We start from the raw sequence: 12,602 nt of genomic DNA on the forward strand, positions 1-12,602 counted from the left end.
TTTGGAACATCAGGATTTGATTAAGAAATTAATATCTGGTAGAAACCACTGGATGAGTGCTTTCATATTTTCAAATTTCAGTTTTCATTTTCTCTAGGAATAAAAATATTTATCTAAGAATAGTGACTAACCAGAAGGACTTTTAGTCCTGCCTGACAAAAAAAAATGGCTAGCCTAGTTATTTTTTTTTTGGTTTTGTTTTTTAAGCTAGAATTATCCTATCATAAATCAACAAAACATTAAGAGTTTACAACTTCTGGCTACAACAAAGGCTGAAATACTGTGGACATGGATATACTATTCCATTTAAAATTTTGTCTCCTACAGGTAAAGGCTACCAGAGAAACTGTTTTGCCTAGGGTATTTAGCTCTCTAATTAATTCCTACCTGAGAAATTAGGAAACAAAAATACAGGCTGCATGTCTATTACAAGTTTATTTACTCAGCTACCCTTTGCAGCTCTCTAGAAGAGTAGAAAAAAATGACTGGGCCCCACAGCTAAGGAACCACAGAAGCAGAACAGTCCACATAACTGCGTCAAAGGAGCTACTGCCAGAGGTAGATTTCACTTCATTTGAGCTCCCCAACAGGGCAATTGCTTAGTAAAAAATCTTAGTAAAGATTTCTGTGTGCACACAAAGCAATAAAGGTCTTTAATAAAAGTCTTCCTGGATTTATAAGACCTATTTGTCAGCTACTGAGAGCATATTTGGATTCAAAAGGAATAACTATGAACAATTGAGATTTCTCAGAAATTCCTACACGGTGTTTAACCTCACAGATGGGTGATAACCCTTTGCTTCTGACATGCTGGAAGCGGATGCAGTTGTTAGTTATGGTAAGCTGATGGGGTCTGATAATGAACCTTCTGCCTGAGAATTCTTCCAAATTCAGTAAAAATTGGTAGATGACACACACAGAAAAATTTTTCAGGTGGACCCCTTTCAATGTTTTGGGGGTTTTTTTTAAGTTCAAACCTACCTACATACGTGCACAATTGCATACCTTTCCTCCCCACATTAAGTGTTGCTGGATTAAAAAGATGTGGGGAGGATAACTGATTACTAAGCACACCATTCTCTGATAATCAAAATTGTCTGTAAACAAAACCCTCTTTCCTTTGAGAATCAGTCTGCCAATATACTATAAATGGGACATGACAGGTTGCAAAATGATAAAAAGGGGTGAATACAACCAGACTGTCAGGCTGATGCATGGGGTGGGGAATAAAGGCTAGTGAAAAACAAGTGTTGATGCTTGGATTTCTGTGTTTTACGCATTTTATGCAAGTTTCCCTATTGGGTCTAGTTGTCTTTATGTTCTTCAAGATTTCAATGCTCATCCACTGCAGTACGCTTACTGTCATATTACATGATTTACACAGTGTGTTTTTGATTTTGCTGAAGGATAATAGTGCAAGCTTCCAGAGCACAGGTGGAAGATATTATACATCTTGTTTAATACTTGCTTATTCACAAAATCACATAGGTCATGGGTACACTAAGCAATGATGTACTACACGCAGCAAGCTCTGAACAAACTAGCGTTATCTGTGTGGTGCAGTCAAGTGTCCTTAAAAATACAGGTCCTAGAAACAGAGTAGTCACTGCATGCAATGCTGTGCTCGAGCTAGTCAGACCCTGCCCCAGCAATAAGCAGAAGTGCTGTTTCATGCTTCTTGTTTAAAAGCTAGCTTGTTTGCTGTCAATTCAGGTGTCTACTATGACAACACACTAAGCGATTAGAATCCTCCCTCTGTATGTTCTTATGATCTCTAGAAAGAAGAGATGGCTATTTGAATGACCATTTTCATGATTGTAATGGAGAAGGATATTAAACTCATTATTTCAAAATGTGAAATGGCTGTTCTGAAGCAGATTAAGGCTTCAGTGTTGAAAGAAGTTGAAGTTTGATTTTCTCCAAAACCTCAGATTGTCCCATATTGGGTTGCTGAAATTACAGACTTGACCATCTCAAATTAGAGGACTGAAATTAATGCTGTCATGTGTCTCAGAGTCCTGGTCAATGGTTAAGGCCATCCTGATAAACTGGAGAATAGAGAGATGTGGATGACACCATGCTCACTTTCTAGCCCAACTATTTTTTAATTATGGATTCCTTCCAAAATACAACAGCAGCAACAGACTAATTCAATGGTCCTTTAAATGAGCTGAGGTCGACTAAAACTCATTCCTGTCATCCACCCTGGTGGGTTCAGACTTTTATCTCACTGACAGATCAGGCACCATATAAGTAAGGTCTTCACGAATTAAAACCGTGGAAAAGGTGCTCTATCTTGCATCATTTTGTAGAGCCATGGTCACTAAGGTAAATGATCTACCCCAGTACAGTGCATCCCATTTAAGGAATGCTTCAGGAAGTGGAAGGCAGAGAGGAAAGCAGTTCAAGATGGCCTGATTTTCCATCCCATTACACATTATATTCTGACGTCAGTGGAATCACACAAGCATAAAACAAGCGAAAGAATGAAGAAGCAAATCCAGTGATTCCAGCTCCGAACAGTTTTCTGCTGTATGCTACTGCCCGCACATTTAAAAGCTTTCGTACCAAATTTTGTGGGGAGTGGAAAGAAACGTTTTCTTGCTGTATTTCCATTATTTTTGTCCTAAGCCAATTTACCCCGAACCACCCCTCCTTCATGCAGAGGACCTTATGTAATAGTAGACAATATTTTGACACTTTCAAAAGGATCATAAGAACATTCAGGTCTTTCTAAGATTTAAAGTAAAGTCTGCAGCTATTATTTTCATTCTATCACCATCTCCTGCTATATTCAAAGTGAACAAAATAAAGATTACCTATCCTGGTAAGAAGTTACAGAGCTGAAAATGCATAAAGGACGAAGAGATCTGAGGAACTTTCAGAATATTCATCTGAGAGGAAGCAGCAACACATCTTGAAAGTAACACGCGCATGAAGGGCATTTCTGGAGAAATAAGGCTCCTATTGGCTGAAAAGAAAATTACTGAAAATCTTGAGTTGAATAGAGTCTTCATCTCATCACATTTTGAAATAGGAGAGAACAACCCAGAATTTATTTCTGATATATAAAGAAATGAATGTTATTGCCCAAGTAGAGACAGAGAGCTGAAATGATGGTCCATAGAAAAATCAACTTTGAGGCAATAAATGTCCTCAATTATGTATCCTCTTATACTGAAGATGGAAAAATTCCTGGTGGACTTTTCCCACCATCAACAAAACAGCAGACATACTTCAACTGAAAAGTTCTTCGTCCCTAAACGTAGTTACTCAGACTAACTTAATTCCCTGCAGAAAAAATACTTTTTTTTAACAACTCTGTCTTTAAATATTCAAATAGTGCACACAAGATGTGGTCTGAATCACAAGACAGAAGCTTGGTGGCACAGCTGATACTTTTTGAAATCGCTTTGTCAACACCCATGTGCTCCTCAACCCACTTCCAACCCTTCCTTTCTTAAAATACTTTTAACAAACAACACTTCTCAGAGCCTTAAAAGATCTATGGATACTGCAACAATTATTCTAATCACTCTTGTGAAATAATATTGTAAGAAATTAATACATGATTTTTCCTTAAGTTTTCATATTTAAGGACATATTATTTCCTGCTAAATTAAAAAAAAATCTCTTTTGAAATGCATTTCACATTCTTGTTTTTACTAGAAGCCTTTAAAATTGAAATAAGGTTTCCCTTTGATAATGAAAGTATGAGATCAATATATAAAATAGTTAAATCCTATTAAGAACATAAGAATGAACTGTGTGCAGCCTTACAAGGCCCAGTAATCTAACAGCTTGTATAAACTCATTTGCAGAGCAGGTAACTACACTTAAGGAAGTCAAATAGCACAGCAAATTTATTTTCCAAATATATGAATATAAATCTGTGCCTGTGTTCTGATATACTGAGTTCAAATTTTTTGCAGCTATCACTTCAAATAAAACAGGTGAGAAGAGAGTTTAAAATAAAATCAACTGTATTATCTGGCATGTTGTTCTACACTCAGTTAACAGTTAAATTATTACATTTCAAGTAAATGTAAAAATTCAGTAGCCATATGGTACAGAGAGAAAAAATGCATATAAGAATGTGTTGCTGTACTGTGATAGGGACTGATATATGCAGATGTACTTGATGGGTTTACATTTATTTCATTTTTCACTGGTGACTGCATCCTGTTCTGTTGATAGTTGTTTCAAGAATTTATTTTCAAATCTTCATTATATTTGCTCTAAGTGTTTTTACTTGATGCTAAAATACAACCCTAAATAGGGTTATCTATTTAAGGAGCATTAATTGGCTCCCACCAGCATGACATCTTCATCATGAGTGCAAATATGCTTAGACTGAAAAAAAATAAGAAACATGCACCTGTTCATGTCCATTAGATACACTTGTATTAAACTACAAAATTTCATTTTGAGTGAGTATATTGCATTACCAGGCAATATAAATTTCTTGGCATTAGCAGTCATTAAGTAGTAATACTGAAGTTGGGGACGACCAACTAAGAGGTTAATATAATTCATGCTGCACAGGGCAGAATGTCAGTTTAAAAATAGTACTTCTTTTCCTGTGTAAAAGGGTATGTACTAAGCAATTCCAAGAAGTGAACTCAAGTATTCCTCACAGAATAGCGTGACAAGCTGAAACAAGTTACTGTATATAATTTTTTCCCCCAAATACCACCTAAAATAAAACAAACAAGACAACAATACTATGGAAAAAGAAAAAAAAAACCCAGTTTTAACATATTTTGATTGAATCTGTAACTGCTTTGTCAAGGTAAAAAGTGACTATTTTATCATCCTGAAATGGTGTGTTCCATAAACAAAACATGGCACACTTCTTACATTCGTAAGATTTTGCAAGGAGAGACTTCCTTTTTACTTACTCACATAGCAGAGTTGATTTAATACAAAGATGTGTATACATTCTAATATATATATTAGAATAAGCATTTGGCCCTTTGTTTCAGAGTTATATTCATTATCTAATCTCTATCTCAAAAATTCATTCATCTAAATCTAAGATTTACTTTAATGATAATGTAGGGCTATTCAAAGGATCAACAGGTTCACCACAGTATCAATTAGTTAATGTTCCCATTCCTGTTCTCAGTAAAAACTGGGTGCAATTATGGCTACAAAGCACCTGTGAACTCCAGATACGTATGGTGAAACAAAGGAAGGGCTATTTTCTAAATGTTTACCATTGCTCGGAATTTCTCGTGGGCCATTAAAGTTGTTATAAACTTTTTTTTTTTTGCCTGATGGATATCATAAATGCACTGTATTCTGTAACTACTGTGGCAGACTGAATACATTCTCTTTTGAACCAAAAACAGAAAAGAAGATTTCAGGATGCTCTAAAACACTCTGAATACTTCAGCCTGACCAGAACAGGCCTTCAACCACTGTCTCTGAAGGAGTGTACCCAACAGGAAGTACGTCAATTTATTTACTATTGGTCATAGACTCTGTTTTATGGAAAACTTCCTTTAAAAAAAAAAAAAAGGTAAGAGAAAGCAAGATCAAATTAGAAACTTATCTACAATCAGGAAACCTGCAGCTGAGGTAGGACCGAAGCTATTATTTTAGGGAGCCTTTTTGAGACTCAGTCACAAAACAACCCATGCCTATGCGGTAAGTCTCATGTGATGGATGGAGAACACCTGTATACTGCAGACAGTTCAGTCTCTCTTGATTGACACTCTCACCTAGTCTTTGAATTGATGTTGAGAACGCAGGCTGTATAGATCCCTCAGGGATGCAACAAATGAGGATTCTTTCATGGAGGAGCAGGTGTCAATAGTGACAATCATTTCAGTGCAATTGCACTAGCTGTACCATGTTTTTATGGTGAAACAGAATTTTATCATTGACCGTATCAAATACATAGGAAAATCCAGCTGGGTTAATGTTAATGTAATGCAATACAAATGCCCAGCAATGCAAAAAAGACTAAACCCAACAAAGAGAAGTATCAGGTTATTAATCCTGTGTAGGCTACAAGATTCTCACCATTCCAGACAGCCATCTCAGTCAGCAAAATTTCAGAGAAAAACACTGTTCTTTGCTTTAAAAGATGATACTTTGCTTCCATTGAAATAACAAAATTTCAGGGGACTAGAGACACAATTCACACTCTGGAACCGTTTTAGTAGATGCTAGGAGAGATGTATGCATTCTCTTATTCTAAGACAAGGTTAACAGCTTTCAATTATGTCTTGCTGTTATTATTTCTTTCCACTCAGTTTTCCATACATGGAAATTTTCCTGTTTGTTCCTGACACAGGTGAGAAGCCATACATATTCACAGGACTAAATATTTTGAGTCAATCACATTAAAAGCTGTCATTAACCAGCAAACATATAAATTTCACTGACATTCTGTACCACAGCTTTTGGATGAAATGGATAAGTAGCATCTGGAATTTAGACAGGGCCAATGACTTTCTTGGCTGATCATTGTTTTTCCTTGCATATATAGGAAGGACAAGGAAATTTTGAATTTAGTGTTCAACCTGAAATTTAAAAGTATCTTCATCCAACTGAAACAAAAAATCAAGTCCTAGGTTTAACTAGCTGGGTATCATAGATCAAAAATTAATGTGGGAAAACCAAGGTGCAGCTCACAGATGATAAAACTGAATTTATTTTTAACACTTATTTTCAGAAAGAAAAGTCAAAAAAGGGCATAGATGTTCTTCAAAGTATTGTGCTTTGACATGGTACCTTTTCTCTTTGAAACAAAAGCTGTAAAGGACAACTCCCCCTAACTGTGTAAAGTCTAGATATTTGATTGTTCCATACACAAATTTTGAACTAACAAACTCATATTAAAAGATGTCCACTATGAATAGCAGGTAATCTTACCTGTGTATGTTATCTTGACCAGAAGGGACTACACCCAGGTTTGCTGCCTTCACTACCCTCTCCATTATTACGAGTCTAGTAGAGTTCTGAGGAGCAACATCTATTGTAGCAGATGTCTCATTCATTCCTGTCAGCATCCCTGAAACATTAAGCATTTCATTATGAATACCTCTTAAGACCTGCTTATTAAGCATAAAACCAAACTGACACTTCTGTAAAAAAACCCCACATTTGCATTAAAAATTAAATAATTCATCAAGAAATGTTTTATAAGAAACTACACAATTACATTAAACTAATGTATTACTTGCAATGCCATTAGAAAAAGATGGTAACTGAACAATGTTATGGGTGATACTAATGCAACTGTGAAACCAAGATGGTTCTTTTCACAAAATGCGTAACTTAAAAGAAGAATGTAAACACAGAAATTAAATATTAGTTAAGACTTATTTGGAAGAGTCCAGCTTAAGTAAGATCATATATGAAGTCACCTTCTGATCTTTCAATCATTAACCCACTGCATTTAGTTATAATTTCATATACAATTGCTAAAATTATTCTTGAAATTCAGACAGTCATTGGTTCAGTTCAGTTCATGAAGACAAAGCCATCACATTAGAAACTGGGAAATTCAGTTAGTATCCACTTCTCTAAAATGTCATGATAAACTGTTTGATTAAATGTCAAGAAATGTCAAGATTACATCCAAACATATGACCAAAACACAGTAAAGGAGGAAATGTTGTTCCAGGACATTTTAACAAAAACCCCTACTTTTCTGTCAACATCCATTGGTTAGAAGAATGGTCTGCTGGACACTTGTGTTGATTAAAACCCAACAGTAACTACAACTTAACACTGTGTGTGCATTTTTACAGTATGTTCAGCAGCTGAAAATGCAGACAAACAATGGAGCGCAATACTTTAGGCAGAAATATGAAGCATCTGAAATCCACAGGAACATTAACAATGAAAACAACGCAAAAGTCTCAAAAGGCTAATATTTTAGGGATGCACATACAGCTCTAACCCAGAGCAAATGGCACTAAAATGCTTAATAGAGCAATTAAAAAAATAAATCCAACATTTTAATGCACTAGAATGTGCATTAGCTGCTGTCACAAAATAAGAAATATCAAAGTAAAAATGGAACAGCTCATAAGTAAATTACGGGATATTTTTGAACATGATTGGTTATGGAAGAGAACAAAAAATAAGCATACAACTTCTATAAAGATCAGCTTTATCTTGGGAATAGAACATTCGGTTTCAAATTGTTTAACTTCACTATTAGGCAAAAGCTTTAAAAACTACATACGCAGACTAAAACTGCTTTTAAGCAGAGCACAGGGACTGACATAACACTGCTGAGAGATGTGTGTACTCATTTAGGATTTAAACCTTCTCCATTAAGCTCTATTGAAGAGCAAATGCTGAATAAATGAATGCAACTATGTTTATGTTAAAAGCCTGTTTCCCGCAGCATGTAATTAAAGGAAATGTTGTACAAAGCCAGTACTTTTGTCAAGCTCCTGTAAATGGAAAGATGGATAGCACTCAGAGAAGTGAATGCATTGCTTCATATTTAACCTTAACACTCTTGTCATTAATGGTTTGTCTAACTTGTTCTATAAAAGACAAGGTACTGCTCCATTGAAGTAAAATTAAAAAAATCAACTAAACCATGCTTTTCAGAACAGAAGATTCATTATCGTCGACTAATGTATTGGCATAAAGCAAAGTAACATCCTATCAAGTAAGGCACACATTCAATCTGCCTTTTCACCCCCCTTTATTTTTAACTCATGCTGTTTTATTGTTATAGGCAATTTGTACCACTCAGCATGACAGTGTAAACTGAATCAAGATTAATTTACATGCAAAAGAACACTTAGGAGAGCAGCATGGTAAGCAAATGTATTGTCTCGATTGCTGAGGTGGAAAAGAACCTGGAGAGAAAAAAGGGTGCTCTAATTAAGGGGCATCAAATATGATTGCTCGTGGTAGTCAAGGGCCAGAAAATAGTAAATGTCCAACCATTTAAAGAATTAGCATCTTGCTTGTTAGGAAGACAAGTTGGATATGTAAATCTTAATAAAATTAGGTAAACAATTTGTTTACTTAACCAAGGTGTTTGGTTTTTCTTTTTTTTTTTTTAATGAATCAGGTATACACTTTAAAAAAAAATTGACCAAACTATTTTAACACATGTCTGTAGGGGAAAAAAACCCCAGTGTTTATACTTAAAGTAGTTTTAACTGACTATTTTAAAAACACCTTCACAAAAATTCTGATTAATAGCCAGCTACATCAACAATCACATGCCACCTTTAATATTGTTTGAAACATGAAAATTTAAGAAAACTCTAGTCAGAGCACAGACCAGCAATTAATCTGGGTTAACTAAGTGATACAATGAAATAACTGTACACATTTTTAATAATAAAAGAAACTGAAATCAGAAAAATTACACTGGTAGACAGGAAGATACGTTAGCTACCAGGCGAGTCCTATTCTGAGGCAAGGGGAATTTCGCTGATTTTTAAGAACAGCTGATGTAGACATTTGTATACAGAGAACCCAACTGTACATGTCTCACTCTTGCATAATTCCTGCTACAGAAACCAGACCTCTCATGGGGATGTGATGTAAAACAGGCTATAAAATCCACTAATATATTTAACCAGAAAGGTAAAAAGTAGTTTGACAATACCATTTTTACCCACTGCTTCCAAATTGTCAATCACAGCATCAACTGCTAACTCAGCTGCTGCTCTGGGGAATTACCTCACCAGAGGATTCCCCGGCTCAGGACCGTAGGGAAGACAGTGGTGTAGCAGGGCTAAGCGTATCATGCGCAGCATGTGGATAAATCCAGCCTTCGAGGTGCTGCTGCTACCACCAGATAACCTTCACAGCCATGAATATTCAATAACCTCTCCGTTTCCCTCTCCTTATGCCATCAGGAAGAAAATGGACATACACAAATGTAACAGAAAATGCAAAACAACACAGTGTAATTGAGTAAAGATGTGTAGCAATGAACTGTCTTCTACATGGCAGTATAATACTGGCTATTTCCTCTTTAGCATTCTTATTAGGTTACACATGCAATCTAGATGTAAAAAAATTTAAAATCCATACATATTTTCATTCTCCCCCAATATAATATGGCATTTCTAATATTCACCTCACTCCTTCACTATTCTTTATCTATTTGTTTTGGTTGCAAATAAAATAAAGCATCTCCAGGTACAGGACTTGAAACACCTTATGTCCAAAAACGAAAAAAAAAAAGGGAAAAAGAAAGAGCATGACAAGTGGAAAAACTAGTTATATAAATCAGATTAATTTGGCGAATACAGACAAGTCGAAGTTAAACACAAGACAGAATAATGTGTATCAACTTCTAAATTGCCCTGCATTCATTATTGTAATTTGGATTTTTCATTTAGCAAGATCACACAGTAATTCTCCACGAATGCTAGCTGCTCCTAGATCTTTGTAATAAATACTTCTGTAAAATTTAGAACTGAGACCTCTATTACCACGAATATTCTGAAACAGCTGATATCTGTAAGAAAAAAAGATGCAATAGAAAAGGCTTTTAAACCTGTGGTAAATTTGCCAGCATCAAGTCCTTCATCAAAGAATGAATTCAGGAAGACAGAGAGAGCGATACAGAAATGCCAAGAGACCTTCATGGATTTACAAATACTTCATATAAACAAATTTTCAAATAGCTTTATTCAGAGTAGCCTTTCTGCTCTATTAAACATAGCAAACAGCTGCCAGATTTATTCAGACAAATAATCAACAACCATAGAAGTAAAATGGCAGAAGAAAAAGGAATTTTGGCAACAACTCCACAGAGGACCACAGCTATTCTCCAAGTACACTTCTTCTATGTGTTCATGGTTCTGTATGGCCAGTCAGGAGGAAAAAAACCCCTCAGTCACAGTAAAACATACAAAAACTGTCAAAATATCACAAAGCAAACAAATATAAAAACGCGGGGATGGGGGGGAGAGGGGGATGTGGGGAGAAGAACAGTAACTTGCCTTCCTTTCACTACATCCGCAGCTACAATTTTTTAGAAGGGAACAGTTTAAAATAAATGTGCCACAGCCTCGTTCACTCACTCACCTTGGTTTGCTGAGCAGGTATAAAGCAGAGAGGCAGGCTTTAGCCAGAAAAGGGTAAGAACAGCAAATAAGTATCAATTGGTTAAGAAAACAAAGCACAATCCTAACTTTTCACTGCAGCCATAAGCTTAACTGAAAACGATCCAGGCAATATTTAAACTACTTTCTTAATAATTTAAAAATACAAAATCAAGAAATGCTGGAAAGCAGTAATTAATAATACACAGCATTACTCATTGGTGTTCTTAACTTGTTGACGGATATACTGAGCTTCTGAGCCTTACACAGCTATGAGACAGGATCCCATGGGTATATTCTCATCTCTATGTGACGAGATTTACACATGTAAATCCCCATACATTGAGATACATAAGTAAACACTATTACATTTGAATGCACCCAAAATGTGATTGATCGTATTTTAAAATATCCAAGAATCATATCCAAATTAAGGGCAGCAGTATGGACTGTTCCACTTAAAACACGAAGCCAAGCACAATTTTCTCTAGCTATTTCGTATAAAATACTCAAGTCACTAAAAACGTAGGTTTGTGTTAGGACTAGCTTCTGAAACCTTCATTCTTTAAAGAAACAACATTATAAGAATGCAGATGTCACCCTTCTAAAAGAGTTTTCCAACAAGAATTTTTTTTTTTATATAAAGTGTTTGAAAGGAAAAAAGATCAAAATAATCTTCAAAGTAGCCGAGGAACATTAACAGTGTTTAAAAATAGCCTTGGAATGAAGACTAGTGAAGACAGACACCATATTGATCCATATTTGGTTTATTTCCTCGAGCTGAGGTTTCAACTTTTTGCTTTACTAACTAGCAGGAACGACATGCACTCTTCATGATAGGAAGTCAAAACTCTGTGAGCCCAAAGACCGTTTCAGGGTAAAGGGTGGGCTTTGCCCTTTTAAAGGCACACCGAAAAAACGTCCAATACCATCGCACATCTTTTCTAAGGTATTTTTAAATTAAATCATTACTATCAGACTGAATACTAACAGAGACTAACACACAGCGCTACACTGAAAGCACCTGCTGTACGCTTGGAAATTGAAAGGCACGCAGTCCTCTTATCCAAGCGCCTTTATTAACGCTGATGAAATATTTCTCACCTTGCTCCTTCTTAAAGTCTTTCTCTGACATAGTCACAGGCAAAAGCAGTTCTCCAACAGGGGGTTGAATGTTAACATTGAAATGATCATCCTTTGTGCTGGGAAAAGAGAAATTACAGAGAATCAACCAAGTGCTTCAGCACAGATTAATATATACATATCAGGTCCGTATTCACTACGGAATCTATAAACAGTGCAAGAACTATGTGCATAATTTCTACCTGGTTAATCCAAAAGCCTGCTAATTTCTTACGTCAGTAAAGCTGATCCATTTTCTCCAGTACAAATGTAGTCTTAAGGCAGTACGCAGGCTCTTGTATTTCTGAAAACGTAACTTATACTCATATTAATGTTTATTTGTAATCTGTAAGGCATCACACTCAAACTAAATGCTTGCCATGGACAAATTATTACGCATTTTACAATTCCTTTAAAAGAATTGTTATT

At 35.6% G+C, this 12,602-nt stretch overlaps 1 protein-coding gene across 1 annotated transcript in view; it reads right to left on the reverse strand.

Moving 5' to 3' along the window:
- The window catches only part of LOC104511954 (AP-3 complex subunit beta-1-like), an 18,654-nt gene extending 6,373 nt beyond the window's left edge, over positions 1 to 12,281 (reverse strand). The window contains exons 1-2 of the mRNA XM_010154760.1: positions 12,156 to 12,281; positions 6,886 to 7,024 (exon numbers count right to left, since the gene is read on the reverse strand). Of these exons, the coding sequence (XP_010153062.1) occupies positions 6,886 to 7,024; positions 12,156 to 12,186 (170 nt within the window). The 5' untranslated portion in view covers positions 12,187 to 12,281. The remainder of the gene's footprint in view (positions 1 to 6,885; positions 7,025 to 12,155) is intronic.
- Between the last annotated feature and the right edge of the window lie 321 nt (positions 12,282 to 12,602).

Source organism: Eurypyga helias, unplaced genomic scaffold, assembly GCF_000690775.1.
Source record: "Eurypyga helias isolate BGI_N326 unplaced genomic scaffold, ASM69077v1 scaffold7597, whole genome shotgun sequence".
Lineage (NCBI taxonomy): Eukaryota > Metazoa > Chordata > Aves > Eurypygiformes > Eurypygidae > Eurypyga > Eurypyga helias.